Source organism: Haliaeetus albicilla, chromosome 5, assembly GCF_947461875.1.
Source record: "Haliaeetus albicilla chromosome 5, bHalAlb1.1, whole genome shotgun sequence".
Taxonomy (NCBI): domain Eukaryota; kingdom Metazoa; phylum Chordata; class Aves; order Accipitriformes; family Accipitridae; genus Haliaeetus; species Haliaeetus albicilla.
This window is the reverse complement of record NC_091487.1, coordinates 40228035-40250036: the sequence shown is the minus strand read 5'-3', so window position 1 is coordinate 40250036 and position 22002 is coordinate 40228035. Positions and strand designations below refer to the sequence as shown.

The following is a 22002-nucleotide window of genomic DNA, read 5'->3' as shown; positions in this document are numbered from 1 at the left end:
CATAAATTTAGCTTTGGCTCCCCTGCAAATTGATGAGACAACTGGTTTGCTTCATACCTTCAAACATACAAACGGGAAGGCAGAGCTGCCGGGGGGTCCGTGGCAGACGCAGTGCGGAGGACTACAGAGGCAAAGGGTTGTCTGTCGAGCGCTGCGCAGTTAAGGGGTCAGCCTGGTACTGCAGGAGGATTTAGTCCTAAATATAGCAAGGGCTATCCTGGGAGACAAGAGTGGGCTGCCGGGAGTCTAACGCCATATGAGCAGCTTTAGGTTTTGAGAACAATGATCGTGGCTAAGAGGCTGATTCTCTCAATATGGGCCAAATCCTGGCTACTGGCAAAAAGCCCAAGTGAACAGGTTTTGCCTGGGAGGAGGGGACAACCTTATGCAGCATTTGGGAGACTGGTGTCTCTTTTCCAAACAATCCAATATCTAGGAGTTGCAGCAATGAAGATGGGGGTTTTCTCTCCTATACATGCTGTGGTATAGCTACGTGATCTAACTACTTAACTTTTTGGCCAACACTTGCAGGGCGTTCTGCAGCTTCCTCTTTCTGTTTTCTCTGGAGAAAATCCTGCCAAAAAGCTGAGTTGTGCCATGGAGAGGAACACGCAGAATCCCTCATGCAGCAGAAAGGAAATTCTGTTGCACTGGGGCAGTCTGTGTCCCATAGGAGACGGTGACAGAGCAGGATGCAGCCCTACAGAAACAAGTAGCATACAGCTTCTGAGTAAAGGTGGCTATGCTGGCACAGGGACCACCAGCCCTGCTTGGATGCCTGCCTAGAGAATATATGCTGGATACATAAACAGCCTTCCATGCCTCATCAACATTTTGGTTGTAAGATATCTATTGCTATATCACCTTGGACTGCCTTTAAGTGATTGAGCTCAAGCTCTTGGAGTCCACGCTACAAACACATATTGAAATCTTATACCTGTTTGGCAATGAACTCCATCCTGATGGCACACAACATTCATACCTGCTGTGGGCTGAGCAGGTGAATCTCCCCAGGGATTTTATTTTTTTTTCTAATTAGGAGGGTGAACACTTTAAGAGATAAAAAGTTAGAAAAATTGAAGACCACAGTGTTCTTGCAGCACATGGTTTTGGCAGGTGTGGAACTGAGTCATCTGCAAGAACATTCTCCCATCATCCATGAGAAGTGGACTCCTGGAGTCTTGGCTTCTCAGGTAGAAAGGGATGCACTTGCAAGCAATTTCACTCCCTGCTTGGGAGAAAGAACAGCATCAGCTGCTGATTAGTTCAGGTACAGGAATGTCAATTTAAAACTCTATTTTATTTATGAAAGAAGAAAAATAAACAAAGCAAACAGGAAAGTAATTCCAAAGACAAATATGTGGCTTACTTTACTCTAGCATACCTAGCTCTGAAGCCTACCAGTAAATGCCCCTACAAGCAAACACTACTATCAGGAGACACAACGCATTCTTGTGATACTAGTTTCCAGGGCCAAGGGACCGAGGAAGGGATTGAAGACTTTCTGAAGGCAGAAAGACATTTCAGAGGAGGCAAGGAGATGCCTGAAGGTGGTGGTGGTGGTGGTGGTGAGTTTAAAAACTAATAACGTGTTGTACAGATAAGCCATAATTGTCACACTCACAGCTCTGGGTTCCCATGTTAAAGATGAATTACTTTGGCTGTCAGGAGCTTCATTAGCCAAAAGAGGCCATTCAGATGGACCCAAACCTATTTACTTTCCGGAGCTGGCTGTGCCTGCTTCATATTGCAGGGCCCCACATTGGTTGTTCAATGATGCTGATAACTCCTGTGGGAGCTTACATCCTGCTAAGTAGTTCACTGTTTAATTGAACTGACCTTTCCCGACGGTGCCCCTTGTATTAAAAGCTGCTTTACTCCCCCGTGAAAATGGTTTGATAATCATAATATTTTACTCAGCGGACAGTTGTTTAAGAGCAGAAAATAATCAGCTAAATTGGTAGGCTCGCCTCTGGAGGGGCCCAGCACTAAAATGACAAAAGGTGCTGCAGATCAAGACAGCCGGCAGAGCTGACGATCGGGACGGAGCTAGGAGCAGGGGCTGCGCTGTTTGAGGATGGGGGACACCAGCAAACTGGATGGCTGGGGGAGGCGAGCAGGGGCTGAGCCAGCACAGCACGCTCTGCTCAGAGCCGAGGCGAGCTGGCACAGCTTGAGCAGGGCAGGGGGTGGGCAAGGGGACATGCAGGAGACACAGCAAGGGAAGGCGGCTCTGTGCAAGCCGAGCAGCGCAGGACTGCAGGGTGCAGCAGCAGCCAGGGACAAGACAGGGCAAACATCTTCAGCTGGGACGGGGAAGTGGCAAAACGCTTGCCTCTGTGATATGGGAATCCATCTTAGGGGTAGGTCTGCCTGAAATAATAAATGCACCCCAAATTCAGGTTTGGAGGACGTTTGGAGCTGAGATTTTCAGTGTCACTTTTCTTAAATAGAGGAACCATTTCCCTTTAGAGCGTGAGTGGCCTTGGGATGAAGAGGTCTTAAGTGAGAGGCATGTTTGTCAGGAGCCCCCTTTTCTCCCTGTTTTCTTCTAGGACAGTTGTCTTACCAGATGGTCGTGCAGCATCTGGGAGAGCTCTTTGGGGCTGGGAGCCAAGGCTGTGCAAAGAAGCACATCCATGTAGACTGTTAAGCACCTGATAACAGACGATACTTTGCTTTCAACTTATGGTTATAATGCATTCACTAGCCTGAAGTATATATACTGTGCTCTGCTACACCTTCCCCTTCCCAAGCACAGCAGTATGTTCATTCCCAGCACTTTTTATACAGAATTGGCATTTTGCGGGTCTCCTGGGTCAGCGTAAGGCCTAGACTGCCACATCACCATCTCCTGTTTTTCCACAGCAGGAGCAGCAATTTCATTTTCTCAGTTCAGCCAACCCTTCTCTTTCCTCTTAGTCTTAGTGTCTCATTGCTGCAGGCATTCAAAGAATGTGCTGTTTAGTAAACTAATTTTTTTTGGTGTTCTTTATTCACAAGGACATTTCAGTTGTTTTCCTCTTTGCGCTAAAGCTACACAGGACAGGACAGGACAACACTCATATTTTCCCTCCCACAGTGGGGTGTTTTGACTGGTTGTGTCCGGCTGAGTCCCTAGGAATGCGGGATGTGTGGGAGCTCTCATGGGCTCCTGGTGCCAGGGTGCCGAGATAAGGCAGCTGGGCCATGACCTGCTGCAGATTTGTGAACAACAGAGCCCCGGAGGTGGCAGGGCTGACCTGGGGGAGACGCCAGGACAGTACCTGGGAGATTCAGGGTGCACTGGGTTCCCATGAAGTGGATGTGCAAGCAAAAACGTCCCCTCTCCAGGATGAGCCAGTAAAAGCCAACATTGCTGCAGCTCCGCCGTGGCACTACGCCCTTCAGCAGTGTCCCGTTTCTCCCTGCTTTTGTTAGACAGCCTTCTTAGCTCTCTGGTCAAGCAGTCAGAAACAGCTTGCTTGGCCTTTGGAGAGCTACCTGAAGTCCTCTGCACAAGAAGGTAACTGGGTTCACCTTCCACATTGCCCTCTCCTCTCCTGGCACAGATTCAGTCTCAAAGAGGACCACAGCTAGGCCTGAAGGTCTACCTTTGTCTCATACTTCTGTGTCCATGAACCAAAGCAGATGAATTGAGAACATCCATCAGCATAAAAATCCTCTGAAATAGAATTAACTCAAGGAGCTAAAATTGCAGTCTAACTGCAAGAGCTCCAGCTTGATTTCATCAACTCCCCTTTGAATGGCAATTACATTGTGAACTGATCAGTTCAAGCCTAAATCCTCTGTGTCTTCTTCTGATTAAATACTCATTGTCTAAACATCCATCTTATTTTCAGTACTTCTACTTATCAATTTAATCAATTCCCCCATTATCCACCTATCTGCTTTAGCCTGCATTTTGCCATCATCATTTTTTTCAGGTGATGCAAATTTGCAGAAGTTCTTGTTCGCTGTAACTGCAAAGCAAAAAATACATCTTAGCCAGAATGTCTTCATCCTCCTGTGTTTCTCAGCTTTAAAAAGAACATTTAAGTTGCTGATATCACAGGGGATTGCCTTGAAACTTTGCGTATGTTCCTTCTATGCTGGCCCCAAGGAGCAAGATTGCATTCAGGAAAATACAGTATTTGATGCTGGTTTGAAAAATTCATTGCTTAACCTTGTATAAGTGGTCCACAACATCTCCCCTGAGATGGAAATATTTTGTTAGTGGAGTATTTTGAAGAACTGCCTTTGAATGCCAATTTAAAGAAAATATAAGAAGAGGAATTCTTTTCATTTGCTGTTGGTTTTACTACATGCTTTTGATAAAAATGATTATGAGGAGGATATCTTTTAATTGTGTCCATGTTAATATTTGCCAAATGACACCTTCTTCCTTTTTCTTTTTTAGCCTTTATAAAATGATATTTTCACTTTCTCAGAAGGTTATGCAGCTTTATCCTTGCTCATAGCAGTTTTTCTCAAATTATCTGTTTTCCTAAAGGCATTTTCTGTGTACAGTTTATCTGTAAAATTTCCCTGATAAATCTGGGGCCCTTAGGAGGGAAGGATTAAGCTCACTGCATTGCCTACTGTCCTATCATTATTCTAAGGTATTGTCTGGTGGACAAGTTTCTAGCTGTGTTGGAGGGAGCTGCTAAATTTGGGGTTTGGCTAGGGGTGGTGGTGGTGAGATATAATTAGCTATAAATAAATAAATGATTAAAAAAAGTGTATTAACCAGGATTTTGATGATATCAGCCATTCTGTAAATACACCAGACTTTGGTGACAGGGAGTACAGAGAGCCAAATTGAACTTTATAGCACTCTTTCATCTTTGCTTTCTCTGAGACATAGCTCCAGCTCGCTGTGCCTTGCAGACTTGTAAATTTTGGAACATTCGTTCCCAGAGGAGCATTAGCCTGTTACAACTGATAGATTCAAAGAAAATATCATTTACCCAGCTTGAATAGATATCCTTAAAGTCACTTCAAACTGTGCATCTGCTTTTTCTTACAAGTGAGCAGTGACAACGTGACAGTGGAATATCACAGTAAAACTGAGAGTTCTGTTAGCATTAGTTCTATAAATTCAGAAACAAACCTGTGCATCTTCATATGTATATCTCCCTGGGTCTTTGACATTTTGGCTTGTTTTCTCATAGCTGTGGGAATCCAGGTTGATAGCACTTTGGGCCCCAGGAGCTAGAAACTCTTGCCAGATTTCTTCCACTCTGGTGGTTACATCCTGTAGAGGTTGTTTCTTGAGATCTTGGACAGCCAACCAAAACCTGTACTAGGTAAAAATTAAAAGGGGAGAAAAGAGTAAAAGATAGAAATCTAGATAAGACTTTGTAGATAAGCCTGGGCAGAGTCCCAAAACACAGATGTAGAGCCTAACCCCACATCTAGCTGAATTCACAGAAGACTCTCTATTTAGCATGATTTTAGGGGAAGGTGTGGTATACCTTATACCAAACCCTTACACTGTGGCTAAGACCAGAACAGTAACTTTAAGAAGTGATATGTTCTTATTCAAACCACCCCTGCAGAAGTGTGACATTAGGCATACAAACAGGAAACCTCCAGAGCAGTGCAGCTGGAGGACGAGAGCGGGCTCTGCCTCCCACAGCCCCGCTGCAATCCGCTGGTCATTCCTGCCTGCAGGATCGGGTGTCCAGAGGGGATGCAAAATGCAGAACAAACTTAATATTCATATCATTTCCAGGGCGAAGCTGTAGCAATGGCACTTAGAGAAAACTTTTTTTTTTACTTGTAAACTGACCAGCATTTAGATGGATGCCATGGGAACAGATGCATCTTGTCATAGCCATACTCCAATTTCACAAGGATATTTTCTTGACTGGACCACACTTACGGACTAAAATAAGTTAATAAACATCGAGGAGATCATATCTTTCATGGCTAAGGGCATAATCCACATCTCGATCTGTGAAACCAAAGGCCACAGAGTATTTTTGCAGGAGTAACATGCATTGTTTCTTACCCTAAAAAAAAAAAAAAAAAGGTATTTTGGTGGTGGTGCTGGTTTTACTTATTGTTGACAGAAATATGCTCTTTCAGGTGATTAATTCAGAAGATGCATGGCCCCCAGTAGCCTTTTGTTTTGGTGAACTCTACCTTCTAACAAGAAGATATCCTCCACGGCCTCTGCCCTGGGTACCCAGGTCCTACAACCTGGCTGAACGGGTACAATAGTGCTCTCCAGGGAGCACTGAGGGCTACAGGGCAAATAGGTACAGAAGGGACCTTTGCAGCCACCTGTAATAACCAGCTCTTTCTTACCCCATGGCAAAGGAGCCCAGGGATGACAAGGAGGGCAGGGCTCACCTTGGCTGTCCCTGCCCTGCACCACTCTCGCACACCCGCCTCGGCTCTGCAGACCGTGCGGTGGGGACAGCATTTGTCTGGGTCACTGCTTGTTCAGGGCATCCGCAAGAGCTGCACAACTTAGAAAATCCTGTGTCACCCTCTTGTCTTTATGGGACACTACTAAATAAACCAGTTGAACTTTAACTGAAAGTCTGATTTCCCAGCACGAATGATTCAATGGTGCCAGCCTCCTGCCACTAAGACAAATGTTCCCCCGCAGTGGAAGGAGGAAGATAGAGTCTCTCCCAAACCAAAATGCTGTTGGCAGCGAGGGCAGGTGGAGGAGCCAGCAGCCCAGTGACTCCTGTGCTGTTTTTGACCCTTGCTTCCTTACCAGCAGCATACCAGGCAGTACCTAACCACCCCACAAACACCGGGCTTATCGTAATCGAATGAGGCCGCTAACCTATTTAGCCCGGTCCCCTACCTGCAGAGGTAAATGGCCAACTGGGGAAAAGACGACATCCGCACTGTGTGCAAGGTCAGCCTAAACCCTCCTTGTCCTCATTCCTGCCCTGCCAGGCAGGCGTGCGAGGCGAGGATGCTCTCTGCACCCATGCCTCCAATGTGAGTGGGCCATGTTTGCAGGTACGTGCGTTTCGTCTCTTGCTCTGCCGCTGCTAAGCCAGCCCCGTCTTGTGCTCTCCCCCCCCAAATAATGGCTTAACCCAACCGTGAAGCCTGTGAGATAGCAGGAGGCTGTGTCACTGTGCTGGGGGCTGGGACCCCACCTGGGCAGGACGTGCTGCCCAACCCTACCAGTAACTCTCCGAGTGACTGCCTGCCCTTTGCAGCACTGCTCCAGCGTTTGCAGGACTGCTGCATGCACGGGGACTAATGCCGCAGCAGCCCTGACTCACGCAAGCCACTTGATCATATTCCTTCATATGGTTTTCCTGGCTCCCTAGCAGGCTGCCAGTAAAACGGACTGGGGTACACTGCGACACTACACCAATACCTGCAGAGTCCTATACTGGTGGTGCTTACACAGTTACATTTGGTTTTACAAACCAAAATATAGTATTTGGGGTTGGCGGAGGGGTGTGCGTGGTTGGCCCTTTTCCATCTTCAAGACGTTAAGTGTGCCTGATGTCCTGCCTTGTTATTTAAACCATAAGTGATAACCCCACTTATCGCATGCACACAGAGAGTAAAGGGTGGCACTCACAGCGCAACAATCTGACGCCATATGTGGCTTTCTTTACTTTGAAAATATTTTATCATTCAGTTTCAGATGGGATGGGAACATGCGAACGCAGAAAAGGCATAAAGGGAAAAGATGCTAATCATTCCAGAGTAGCTGGGACACTTCAGACAAGCACTTGGCTAGAGAGAACATTTTCTCCTGGCTTATCTTCTGCCCCTGGAGCCGGGCTGGGAAAGCACGCTCATGAGAGAACCGGGTGCACTGTGAAGTGACAGCTTGCCAGAACAGGAGCACCATCCATTTTAATAACCATTTGGCTCAATCTGAAAACCAACCAACCAGACCAACCTGACACTAACAAGAACAAGCTCTTTTTACTGCAAGCGATTGTGAATTCATGCCCAAGGCTGGATGTCCTCTTCAAGGCAAAGGGAAGTTTTGTCTTGGTAAAAATTTCAAAGCTATTCACTATAGCTGGTATCTGAAAATCGAGGAACATCAAAGAGGGGTGCCCAGCCCCACAGCCTCGACTCCAAGGCAAATTCTCTGCCACAAGGAATCATCCTGAAGTCAATGCATAAGCAGGGATTTCTAGAGTATTTACAAGAAAGTAGCAGGTATTTATGTCCAGGAAAAGAGCAGATACACAATGGCTGTGCTGGAATTTGTGCTCAATTATAAAGTGCATGCAAATGCACTCCCCGAGTCAGTCCCACAATTTCTGAAGCACAAAAGCCCAGTCCCACATTCACAAGGAGCCAGGAGAAGATCCTGCATTGCCTTCTCCCTTTCTCTGGGAGGCAGATCTCCAGCGGACACCTCTTGCACAGGGCGAGGGAGGAGGGAGATGTCCTCGTGTGTCCTCTCCGCAGGTGCCCTGTAAGCAGAGCAGGATTGGCACGGGGGCTGTGCGTGCCGAGGGAATGGCGGCATTGATCGCAGGTTCTTTGCCCTTCATAAACCAGCATGCAAGATCTGGAGAAGGCTGATAATATGGTGTCCTAAACTGTTGTCAAAGGCATAAACCATGCCAGCCTCCTCCAGCTTGTAATTAAGCTGCTGTCACTTGCAGGAGATATCCAGCAATGGCACTTTATCCTACGCAGCCGCTTCAAGGCAGAGAGAGCTCCTGGGCCTCAGCATGCCCGCTCTGCCTCCCCGCAGGGCACCCCGGAGGAGCTCGGGTACTGCGGGCTGCTCTTCGCAGATGCCCCTCGGTGAAGGGACAGCTGGGGAAGGGCAGGGGGTTGCTTCTGAGGTACCTTGTAAAACAAAAAATAATTTTAAAACCTGACCAAGAGGCAAAATACAGATGACTCCAGAGACCGAGGGATGACTGTCAGCATAAGGACAGCGTTGTATCCCCATCTTGGGGGAGGAGGACACGATAACCCTGGCTCGACAGTGAAGTCAGCGAGCGACTATCAGATCGGAACACGAGCACGCTCCTCTCCTGGCCTCAGTAGCTCCGTGTGAGTATGCGGTGCACCTCCCGCCTCGCATCCCCCACCACTCACAGTCTTATTCCTTTGACCGAGGGGAAAAAATATCATTTTAACGTCACAGCTGGGAGGGGAAATGAGTGAAGGTAATAGGTATAAATCAACGTGCAGTTCGGACAGGGGAAACATTTACACCTTTGTGTTGCTTAACGGCCAGACCCTCGGTACGGCGAGCTCGGCGTGGCTGAGACCAGCAGAAATCCGTCCTCCGCAGGGCACGCTGGGGATAGATGCCGGCCAGGAGGCTGCGTGCCAAGGGCACAGTCCTTCGCCAAGGCAGCGTTTTCCAAGGAGACCACAGGGTCAGCGTGACCAAGGGCAAGCCTCCCGCTGCCCGGCTGGCCTCCCCCTCGCCCTCCTTCCTCCCCTCTCTCCTCTCCCAAGCCGCAAGCCCCTCTTTCTGCCACCTTCTACGCGTTCTGGGCCGGGAAACGTCTCTCTGGTTAGGCAGCAAACGAGGTGCCAGCGTGCTGAGGAACGGCAGGGACAGACGCCGGCAGCTCACCCCCGGCAGTCGGTCGGTCGGTCGGTCTGTCTCTCGCAGCCAGGCCGCGCCAGCCCGAAGGCCGCTGTGGCAGCGCAGGGTCCCCCCCCCGCCTCCCCGGCTCCCAGCCCGCCCAGGCGCGGAGCTGCCGTGCCGCCTGCTGGCCAGGCCGGGAGGAGACCTGCCGCCCCCGGCAGACCTCCCCGTCCCCCCCGGGGGGGACACGGGCACACAGACCCCCCACACACACACCCACGGCCACAGCTCCCCCCCGCCGTTAGCCGGCAGGCTGCCCCTGGGACGGGACACCGAGGAACAAGGGGCTAAAGGTACCCCCCCCCCCCGCCCTTTCGGTGACGCTGGGAGCGGTTAGAAAATTCCTGCGTCAATTCCTGCTTTTTAGTTAGCAAACAGGGGGCTTGGGGCGGGGGGAGCTCTGCTTGATACATGTGCTCTCCTCAGGGACCAAACTTTTCCTTTCCTGATGAAAACTACCAAAAAAAAAAAAAAAAAAAAATTGGCAGCAAGTTTCAGCCGTGAGGGGTCACATAAGATATAAACACTTTCTGCAGGTAAAATTCTTTTCCGGAGAACTCGATTTTCAACATATGTTCATAATAACGCACAAAACTCCTGCATTCGCGCACTGCAAGCTTCACGGTGCATTCCCATAAAGCGTCATGTGTTCTCTATTTAGGTCTATAAACAGGTGTGCAGTCTCCTTTCCCTTCGGGTAAAATTCCTGTGTCCCATATTCCCACTTAGTTGTTTCTCCTTCCAGCTGACATTCTTTGAAGTTGGGGGGGGGGGGGGGAAAAATCAATCCACCAGTTAAGATGAACATCTCAGCTATCTCAAGATGTCTCAGGAGATTTCCAGGTCATAAAAAATGTATAACAACTCTCTGTTGGCCTTTTTTTTTTTTTTTTTTTAATTGAAGCTTGGCATTTTGTCTGCTATATTTTGGGTACTTCAAAAATCAGAGTCAAAACAAATTGTAGATGAAAGATAGCAACAGAGAGGGAAAGAAAAGAGAGCAAGAAAGAAAGTTAAAATAAAAACAGAGAGAAAAATACCCAACTGAAGTTCCTGCTCTCACATAAATAATAGACAGCCAGTAAATAAGTAAGTTACAGGGCTCAGCCAAGCCCAGGAGACTGGTGGACATGATCCTGCAAGTTTATGAGAACACAGAAACACAGCTGGAAGGAGACCCAGGAGGTCACTGAGTCTAGTCTGCTGCTATCTCTGGCAGTGCCTCACTCGAGACCCCCACCGGGACCAATTTTTCTCAGCTAGGAAGATATGGAAATACCCCACCCCAATCAACCCTGTTGATTTGGGACTTGCACCACTACGTAAAAAAGCAGAATTTGGTCCCCTTGCTATACCACTGAATTACATTCATTTCAAGGCATTCTCCCGTGCACACTTAATGAAATCTTTTCTAGCACTACGAGGAATTTCCAGGTTTTCCAGTAGTCACTTTCCCAGATCAGCCCGAGGACAACACAGGGGCCTACAGGACTCTTGCCAGTGTTAATGATGATCCTACTGACATTCCCAAGAGAGAATACATCTCTGCTGCAACAGTTCCCAGACCTCTGGATAGTTACTGGGAGGAGAGTCCTCAAAAGGTACCCGCAAATGTAATTTTTCTAGCAAGGTGCTAGATGCTTTACCCTCATAAAGTTCCTTATAGCTCCCCAGGGTTTGGGTGGGATGCATCTCACTTAACTGGAGATGTCTACTATGCAGACACTGTCATCTGAATCAGTCTCTCCAGGCTCATACGTGGTAGAGGGAGACAGGTGCTTTACAGTGTAATTTAGGTGCTTTTATTTTTATTTCCACTTAAAGCTGAAACAAATCCTTCCCGGGTGATTCGCTGACTCATCTTCAGCTTCTCTTCTCACTCTAAAGCAGGCCTGGATGATAGAGAAGAAAGCACGTGCTTCCAAGCTGCCAACTTAGGTGAGACAGATCCCAACCTTGCTGTTGGGTGCAACTTAAATTTTGTTTGCATCTTTAAGCATCCAGCAGTTGCTTTCCTTTCTGCCACACACTCCTGATGAGAGCTTAAGAGCTTTCTCTGTCACACCTGAACCCTAGAGAGCCACCTTCTGCTCTCTAGCACCACTGCTAACGATCCGTCCTATTCCAGTTTTATTCATTAATATTTCTGCCTTTACATCCTGTTGTTATTTAAAGGTTCAAGCAGGCTTGCTAATACTGATCCAATATTAGATAATAACGATACCACATAAGCAAATACCATGATTATGATACCATAAGAATGATAGCAACATTCCCACATTAACTAATAACGATACCAGTGTCTTGCAGAAAGGATGCAGGATTTAACCTCTCTATCCAAGCCCACTGACTTGCAGCCTCCCTTCACTACAAGCCATCTCGCAACCAAAGAGAACGCACGTCAGTGGAAGGAGCAGCTCTGACTGACGGAGGAAGGAGCATGCTTGCCTTCTCATAATGAAACTTTCTCCATTTTTTGAGTAGGATGAACGTGGGGGACACCCTCTAGTCATAAAACCTGCTGGATTTCATTAGCGCAACCCCAGCTATATTTCAGAAAACCCATTTGAGGAGGATTTCAATACAGTATATTAATTTTGCACTTCATCACTACAATATAATTGCAAATGAGCACCACTGTACCTAAGTGCAGTAGGCATATACAAGTTCAGTACCTGTTCAGCAATAAAATTTCAAGCTCATTTATGTAATTTAGTAACACTCCCTCATTTATCTTACAAGTTAACTTTCAGGTTTTTAAAAATAACAAATATAAAAGTGTGTTGATTTTTCACTGTTTTGCTGCTGGCATGCTTTCTGTATTTCTCCTTGGACTGGCAAATCTGATGGTCAGTTCCAATGTCATTTAAAGTCACTTTTCGGGGAATTTCCCTTTCAGATCTCGCAGGCTAGCAGACTGCACTAACATGGCAATTGTTCACATGCTTTACTAATGTATTCGATTTTCTAAGTGGAAAAAAACCCAACAAAAACCCCACAAACTTGAAGGCTGTGCGATCCAGTCCTTAGCTGGTGTAAACTAAGAACAACATCAAACCTGCTCACTACCAGCAAAGGCCAAAACCCGACTGAGCGCACGCTCAGCTGACAGCAGATTTCCTCGTCCCGGGAGCAGGCATGGTTCTGCCAGTGAAACGGCGAGCATTCTGGCCGCCTCTGCCAACGATCACTGGGCCTACTGGAACAGGACTGCCCCAAGGAAAGCACGTGAACTGGTCCCTGTGCCCATCCGTGTGCTGAGACAGCACCAGAGCACTGCGACAAAGCCTCCGCAGTGTAATTCAGACTCTGCAAAAAAAGTGGCTTTTACTGGATACCACTCTATCTAGGGCAGTCAAATTACATTACTGCTGGATCCTTCTGTGTCTGCAGGGGAAGGAGCAGGTGAGGGTCATTGCAGATATCCGTGAAGTGCGTCCCATCTGCTGTACCTTAGTTAAGGAGCAAGGTTTCGGAGCCCACACAAGAGTACAAGAGCATGGACTGGCACCAATTCAAACCACCGCCTTCAGCACAGGCCGGTGGCTGCAGCCTGCCCTGCTGCCAACCACGAGTCATCCGCCTGCTGCTAACCACCATCTTCCTGCTTCTGCACAAATGGGTGAATGGGGCAGTAAATCTGGCTCTTTGTCACGTGCAGGCGAGAGTCTGAGCCGTAATCTCAGCCACCGAGTAGGAACATCTACCTGTTCACGCTGCTTCTCCAGCTGGCACAAGCTCTCTCCTGTCTTCTTGGGACTTTGCAGCACCAAGCAACGAAGGTAGCATTTAAATCCCTGCAATCCTGAACGCTAAGCTCAGTATTTGCCCCAGCCCTGTTTCAAGCATAATCCTGGGAACCCCAGTTTCTCAGACCTCACTGTAGTATATTTGCTTCTGCTGTTATGGGACCTGTTGTGGTTTGGTTGTATCTGCAGGATACAACAATACACTAGCTCTTCCATGGACCTCACCCTCTCCACAGCAGGAGAGCTGCTTTCCATAAAATGAGCTTCAGGGTTAGGGTTGGAATTAGAGTTAAGATTCAAGACAAGGATGATAAAACCTGTGGCTATATCCTAATTAACGCTAGAACAAGCAGGGGACTCAGATCCTTGCTATGTAGGCAGGGCTCTGGGTTTAGCTTAGGGTCTATGGGGGATATCTAGCTAGACCTCTCTTTGTCTGTGTGAGAAGACACCTGGTATCAATAAAGGAAAATAGCTAAATACATTAGTTCTGGGGTATGTAGGGGTGACTAATGAATCCTAAGGAGCTGGCTAGGTGTGAGTTTAGTTAGCACTTAGTTTTGCAGCTGGAAGGGCTGAAGAGATAGACATACTCTTTGAAGAATTGCTACCCCAGAATGAAGCACGCTGTTGGCACTTCCAATGTGTTTTCACGAATTCTGCAATGGGACTGTGTCTTGGAACAATGTGCTAGAACAGTGTTACAGACAAGGCCAGAGGGGCTGGATCTTTCTAGGAAAGGTTTTGTCTTCATCTAGTGTTTGTTCACCAAAAAATGGCAAGTTATTACTGCTGCCTATTCCTGCTGTAGTTGACGTAGCAGAATTGTGCACAACAGTTTTATAGACTCTCAGTCTGATGTAGGATCACGTGGGTGTCTACATAATGTTTCATAATACAAGTTTTGTTTTCTTCACAAGATGAGAAGCCAGGTACTCAGAATCCCCACACAAAGAGAGTGCTATTAAGACATGAGTCAAGCTCTTGATTAGTTAGGAGGTGCCAGAATGAAAAGTAGCTCTCGCAAACCTGATTTGGTGAGTGCCAGTACTGCGACAGTTTTTAGCCACGTGATCACCACGCTGTTTCCCTCACATGACCTGTGCCACAAATACACATGTAAATTCTATATATTATTAGGGGGCTTAATAGCGATATGCCATGTCTCGTCACATTATTACAACTTTGCAAGCCTTTGCATATGATACTTGAAAACACTGGCTCTGCTAAACACTGTTCCTGAGATTACTTACATAGTTATAGCATAGGCATCCGTAGCACAGCTATGAGCCAAATGCTGCCATTCTCAACTTTATTTAAATGGTCATTTTTAGCAGTTCAAGACAGACCAAGCATTGCATTTCACCTATGCAAGAGAGCAGGATTAGCCCCAATCATTTAGTTCAAGTCAAAAAAGGTTTCACCTGAGGTTTTCTGAACTGAATTCCGATTCCAGGAAACGAAGGAACTGGTCCCGTCCTACTGGGTCCTTCAGCACTTCATCCATGGAGAAACCCCATCTTTTCACACGCTGCTGACTAGGTTCTTTGCTGTTTGGAGAGAGAAGGGAAAAAACAGATGGAATGTGCATTTCTGCCTGCTGTCTGAGCAGCTGCTACTGTTTCTGCTAAGCAGCAAAGGGAGGAAGATTATCAGACAACGAGATGGTGGTTTTTTTTCCTCAAGATTTTGCGGAAATACAAGTTAGCAAATAACATACAAAAAGAAGCTATAAAGACCAGGGTCATCATTAAAGCAACCATACTATCCAGGTGCTACGCACATAGCAAAATGAGAGACACAGTGAATGATACGATTTTCAGAGTAATTTCTGGTATGTTTCACGTATAGAACAGCATACCATACTTGTATGATTATTCATTACGCACTTCTTATATATCTCCTCAAATGTACCTTGGGATTTCTTGTAAGTCAAGGCAGAAATTTACCAGCAGTGTTCCCTGGGCCACTGGTGAGCTCCAGAGCATCTCCTTGTGTCCCACACAGTGCTGGCTGGTCACTTGGAACTGGCTTCAGATTTTCAGTTCCACATTTGCATTAAAAAAGCAGTTTCACTAAGAAGCAGTGCAGACAAGATTTCTAAAAATGATTACTGGTTTGTGGTCTTTTATGTTTCAGTCCCTCTGATTTTTGGATGCCTAAGTCTTGCAAGACTAAAAAGCATCTCCCTCCTCCCCCCCTTGATAATCAGACTCTTATTTTGTGTCTCAGCTGGGACACTGAGACGCAGAGGCACCCAAAATCACTAACAACCTTTCTCCTAAATTATCTAATACAACCCCACTTACATAAGCTGTTGTTTGAATTGCCAGACATGTTGCAGAGATGCCTATGGGGAGAGGCAGTGCCTGGGATCACAACGAGGATCCTACGAGACAGTCCGCATCAGACCGTAATCTGGGCTCACAAAGTGTTTGAAAGCTTCTGGTGTGATGGCATCATACTATGAGACAACCATTAAAATACAGCTCAGCTGCTCACATTTGTGACAGTAGAGCCATTGTTAACAGTACATATCTATTAAACTACATGTCTTGTCATGTCCACAGTGATTCCTAATCCTGGAGCCTTAGGGGACAGTGGCGATCTGTGCTGAAGACAAATAAGCCAAAGGGGTAAATAAAATGTCCGCTTTGATTTCCTCTTGGTGTAAAGACTAAGCAAAATTGATGGGCATGTCCTCACTTGAAGTGCAGAGCACTCGGGATGGCTCCTCCTGCACTCACCCAGGAGCCAGCAGTGCTGCGGACAAGGGCACAGATGCCAGCCTGGACACAGGGACATGAAAACCACGTTTGTGCAGAGCTATGCCTGAGCTAAGCTCAGGGAATTTCCTGCTGAATCCAGAGATCTGTACCTGCTCTCCTTGCCGCTGCACAATGTTCTAGCACGAACGAAAAGGCCAAAGCGCTGCCTAAAACTGAAGACTTTCTGTGGCGTTTCCTGAGTGCCGTGAAGGATGAACTGTAGTGGCACAGGGCTGTCCATACTCAGCAGCTGGCCTTACCATTAGAAGTGAGAGGCTCTTTGTTTTCCTGAGCAAGGGCTCTGCTCTCCTAACTGAGGAAACGGCTTTGCAGGCAACACAAGGGCTACCGCAGCTCTCGGGGATCATTTAATTATTCATGCAAGTTGCAACTAGATGCAGATGCAGTGAGTTCTCTTACAATCAAGAATAAAATGGAAATACAGAGCTGTTTGTTCTTCCATCTCCCAACAATACAACCTTCTCTTTTTCATCAGCAGGAGAATCGCCTTCCTTAACTCTGAAATCATAGCAGAAGCCAAGCATTTATTTTAAATTCCTATAAAGGCCATGACATCAGGTTTATTGTATTCTTCAGGGACACAGACATTTTTCCAGGATTTGCAGCTACCTCAACAGATGCAGAAATAATGGATGCCTGGATTACTCTGTGGGTGGGGGTTCCCCCAGAGAAGTATTTTGCAGGGGCTGTGTCTGGTTCTAGCCCTTCTAGGGAGGATGGAGAAAACAAGAGAAACTGACTAAAAAGGAAATACAGAAAATTAAAATTATGTGAAGAGGAGCAGAGATTTGGGAACAAATAGATTTCTGTGACTACTGAAGATACAGGTTAAAACATCTTTCACATCCCACACCACATGATTTTTAAACAGGGAAATAACTTGCCCTTTTCCTGGAGCATTGATTCGCTATGAATTGGCTTTCTTAGGCTGGTAATATCTTAAACTTTACATTATTATTCAAGAACAGACAGGATTAGATTTGGCATTCTCTTTTCAAAGATTTGCTAAAGTGAATTCCCAGTTCAGATTTGGTGCTGGACAGCAGCAGCTAAACACTAGGAGAAGCTGCTGAGCACTTGCAGTAGCTGGCCACAGGATGTGAGCAAGCAGTGAAGTTGATCTGTGGCATGGTGATTCCTTTCAAACCTGCTGCAATAGCTGCTAGGCATAGAGGCAGGCAGGACAATTCTAGCCCCACTGTGAGGGCTGTGGATAGTCTGTGATGACAAGAGATGTAGACACTGGCCAGACTTCCCTTGCACCAGCATCACAGGAGCAAAAGATTATCTAAATTGCAGTGCTGTGCCTTTGTTTGTTGGGTTTTTTTTGTGGACAAACTCTCTGAAGTGCAAGGCATTGGAAGTCCTGCAGTCATCCCTCTTCCTTTTCATCTATTAGACACCGTAACAGAGACAAGCCAGTTTATTCACTAACAGGTGAGGCCCAAACTCACTTCGTCGATCTATTATAATTCTGACCTGCCAAAGTCTCACCCATTACGTGTAAGCTACACTCCTCTGGCTCCTGTGCCAAACCCACCTCCATGCAGCGGGAACGGCCACTGCCCTACAGCCAATCCTATTCTGCCAGCAGCATCTTTCATGGGATCCCAGGACAGGAGCAGGGCTGGAGCACTGCAGCTGGGGGAGGACCAGAGAGCAAGCTCTCAAGGGTCAAAGGAGATGTGCTGGAACAAGCACCTCTTAGCAGTATCCTGTAGCTGTGGACTCTTAGATCTGATTCTATGCATGTCCTTGACAGGCATGAGAACGTCCATTACCTGACTTACAGATTACCACACATCAAGTCATACGGAAGTGGAAGGGCTGAGTAATTCGCAGAAGTGATAAAGCATAAGCTCCTGTTTAAACTTTAGCTATGTACTTGTAAAGTTACAGACATCCAACTTCCTATCCAAACAGGACAGTGGGAAGAGCATACAAACAAAATGGCAAGACAACTCTAACATTACTTAAAACTACCAATTCTTACCTCATTTCAATGTCCCACAATGCTGTATCGTCACTTATCCAGGGATTGGAAGGCTCAGCGGGAGTTATAAAGGGGTCATATTCCACATACTGCTCTGTGTAGGCTATTAAACTGACACATAAAAAAAGAAAAAAAAAAGAATCAGGGCCTGAATGTTCAGTCACCTGTCAGAGAGGTACAGCTTTTTTTTTTTTTCCTTTTTTTTTTTTTTGTGTGTGTGTGCTTCTTTTTATTTTTGTAGTGATTTGTCAGTTTCTCAGCAACCACAGGAGTCCTTTTTCCCAGGGATGATGCATGCAAGGATTTCTCTGCAAGCACCCACCAGCTTACTGCAGTATTTTCCTCAAGATCATCTCTGTTGAGACACCCACGAAATGCCCGATGAGGCAACAACTGGATTGCTATGGTAGGACTTCCCCCAGAGAGCCAGGGGATGACTACAAAGCACGTGTCCTCCTCTTCATTTGTTGCACGTTGCTACTGCCTCTTGCCCTTTTGGTTTTGCAGACTTCTGCACCTACTTAACTTTATGTGTTATGAGTAACTCATCTAAATAGGGTCATGTGCTGTAGCTAAGAATGTACTTAAATCTTTGGAGGATCACAGTCCTGAGCATCAAAGCTTCAGGCTATAGATCATTGTTTTGTTACATTCTTATACCACTTATGTCTAATGGCACTATTGTAAAATTCTTCAACAGTAGCTTATAATAATTAACTTAGAATGTAGTAAATTATATGCATGTTGGAAAAACACCTGGCCTTTATACTGGCTTGCTTCATGACGAGTCGGATAAGACGTATAGCCTCTAATCCTCACTAGGATGACATTCAAAAGAGCTTCCTGGCAAAAGGACTCCATCTGCTTGCATAAGTGATTCAGGAATTCCACTGGGGTTGGGGCTAGGGGCGCGTTTTTGCAAAAGAAAGACAGCATATATGAAATAAATCAAAAGAAATTTGTCCTAGTCTATATTAGAAATACTCTAAGGCACTTTTTAATTTTTTTGCCTAGGTCTGCCAAGTAATTAACTAAGTTAATTGAGTCTCATCACACTGAACAACTAATCTACTTGCACTGTGATTGTCCATGCTAAACTTTACCTCTGGTCTTCCACATTTTGGAAAGGCAGGAGAATGAAAAGACCCTGTGAAACAAAGGGTCACAAAAGGCAGAAAGTTTGCCTGACCTGCTCTACAGTAATTATTTCTTTTTGTTTGTCCTAGCTCTTATCATGAGGCATTAAAATCATACACTTTTGTAACCACAGCAGGTTCCCATTGCCCCTCAGGGCACTCAGGGCTGTCTCATCTCATTTCATTAATTACATTTCATGACTGCTGTGGGTCAAGGGTTGGAGGAAGGGAGCAGCGTCCAATTTCAGAGAGCAGCAGCAATCCCTGAGACATCAATGAGAGAAAGGGTTGGTTAAAAAAAAAACCAACAAAAAGGATCAATCAGGAGATACCTGCTGTGAAACTTGAATTGCTCCTAATAAAATAATAAGAAGGCATCAGAGGTGCTAGTACAAGCACTAGCAAAAATAAAAGGGGAAAAAACTAAATTAAATGAAACAAGAAGGAACTGCTAAGCACGTTTTGCTGATTCAGTATAATGACAGCAGCGGAATTGTTGCCTCATTGTCTACAGGAGGCTACAGGCAGGGGACTCCTAAGGGAAAGCATTTCTGTCAAAATGCAAACCTGGATTTCTGGCCTTTCAGGTGATGCACTGTAATTCTGGTAGAAGAGGTGGTGGGAAGAGCTCACTGTAGGGTGCAGAGCTTGCCTTGAGAACCCAACTGTCTCGCAATCAGGGAGCCTTCACAGTAACTCTGAGGAGCTGAGAGGATAGCACAGATTTTCATCTAGGGAGCTGGGACTGCTTCTGCTAGGAAGATGCTCTGGTTTTCCCCAGCCATTTCTGTGACGCCACATGTAGTGGGATTGCACTAACACTGCACGATGCAGTCAGGGAAAACAGCAGGTAGAATATATTGATAGTTTTTCTCAACAGTTCTCAAATCTCATTGCCAAATCCTAAACCTGACAGTGTACAGGTCCCAACTGGGGGGAAAGGATGTGGAAGAAAGGAGAAGAAAACTGTTTCCAAGGTGCCTGGAGCAGCTGATGGATGCCTGCTCCCACAGTTGGTGCAGATCTACTCTTAGAAGGGCAACAGGGAGGAGGGGGAAGAAAATCGTTAGTAGTGAGCACTGGGGATAACCTTGAGGGAGCTGGGGATAACCTTTTGAGAGCCTTTCCATTCCTCTTCTGCTGGACAAGGGCTATCCCATAGAACAGCATGCATTCATGGAAAATGTATGTGGTTGGTCACCACTAGTAAAATAATTTATATCTTATTCCTATAACAGATTAGACAGCAGCTTGTTTCCCCCACCACCCCCTGCCTTATTTGCTCATCATTACTTCCCTTGTCCTGCCTGAAATTGCCTTTGTGCTGTACTGAAAAAATGGCAGGTGGTGCCGCTGTCAGGCTTGGCTGTCGAAAGGAGCGTGCCAAGAAGTTGTCTCCTGCAGCCTGATCTGACACACTATCACTTAAACGAGTCTCAAATCGGGGCCCAGCCTGAAAAGTGACTTGCTAATAATGGCACCTCCTTACACAGCAGATTTGTTCCTGGCATTTGTATTCAATGTTTTACATTGGGCTTTCAGGCCGCACAGGTTTTTATTTCAGGCAATTGTTCAACTTGGGTCATCCACATTAATTCCTCCTCACCCATCCCCACCCCCGTCAAGCCACTGGACTCATCAGCCCCTCTCCTTCCCTCCCCGCCTGCTCCGTGATGCTCCACGTCCAGGCTGCGCATCCCACCACTCAGCACCAAGCCCTGGGACCCTCCAGCAACGCTGCCACCCAAAGTCATCACAGAACCGAACACTTCTTCACTTCTTGTGATATAAATACCACAACTATGATTTTAAGTCTTTATAAATTCAAAATGAAACTTTCAAAACAGGAGAAAAGAACTTTTTGATTGTTCTCATTTTATTTACTTTTCTCCTGGTTATCAATTTGCACAGGTTTTGATAGCAACATTTTCTTAACCAATTTGGGACCAATTAAAAAAAAAAAAAAATAAAAAAAGCCCTTTCAAACCCGGAAAATTTTCTGTCCCGTTTTACTGAAAACTAATAGGGTTTTTTTTGGCATTGACAATGTTACATTTATAATGTCAGTAGCTCCTTACAAACTAGAACAACAGGTATGTTATGTGGACAGGATCTGATGTTCACAAGACTCATACTGAGTCTATCTTATTGAATAAATACCTACCCTAGAAAAAAATCAAGCAAACCAGATCTGCTTGCTTGTAAATTACCAGCCTGGAAATTATTACTGTCTCAGTATATTAAAGTCATTGTAAGTAAATTCAGTACAAAATGACATTTTTTGGTAAAGCACAAATCTATCTTCTTAATAAAAAAAGAACCAGAAAGCCCAAAACCTAAATATGAATGTGCTAATTTCAACTGTACAATACAGTGTATGCAGGATTTCAGGGAGCCTCTGAATATTTTCTATTTAATTGGATAAATTTTCATTTTAATTATGTTAAACTTTATAAGCCAATAGGAACTTACTTTGGGGCTCTCACCATTTAATTTGCCTATTTTAGTACACACATGCTAATTACAGGTGCAGGCACTGCAAAGCACATTTCACAGGGTAATCTGGTTTTAATTTGCTTAAATAAAAATTCCTCTATTATTTCTCTACAAGGCACCAGCCTTTATCATGTTCCTCACGTTCAACACAGTTTTGCTCTAAGAGCAATGTTACCGAAGAGCATGCCAATCCCTACATTTGTCTCAGCGATTCCCCTGCAAATGTGCATAACTTACAAGTATCTAAGTAAAGGAGCTGTCATTCTCAATTAAATTTGAGCTTGTTCTT

General features: G+C 45.8%; 1 protein-coding gene across 3 annotated transcripts in view; it reads right to left on the bottom strand.

Annotated features, from left to right (window-relative positions):
* The window catches only part of RGS6 (regulator of G protein signaling 6), a 298899-nt gene that overhangs the window by 35278 nt on the left and 241619 nt on the right, over positions 1–22002 (bottom strand). For all 3 annotated transcript variants that reach the window (XM_069784286.1, XM_069784288.1, XM_069784287.1), the window contains exons 13-15: positions 18082–18192; positions 14724–14849; positions 5093–5279 (exon numbers count right to left, since the gene is read on the bottom strand). In XM_069784286.1, coding sequence (XP_069640387.1) covers positions 5093–5279; positions 14724–14849; positions 18082–18192 — 424 coding nt within the window. The remainder of the gene's footprint in view (positions 1–5092; positions 5280–14723; positions 14850–18081; positions 18193–22002) is intronic.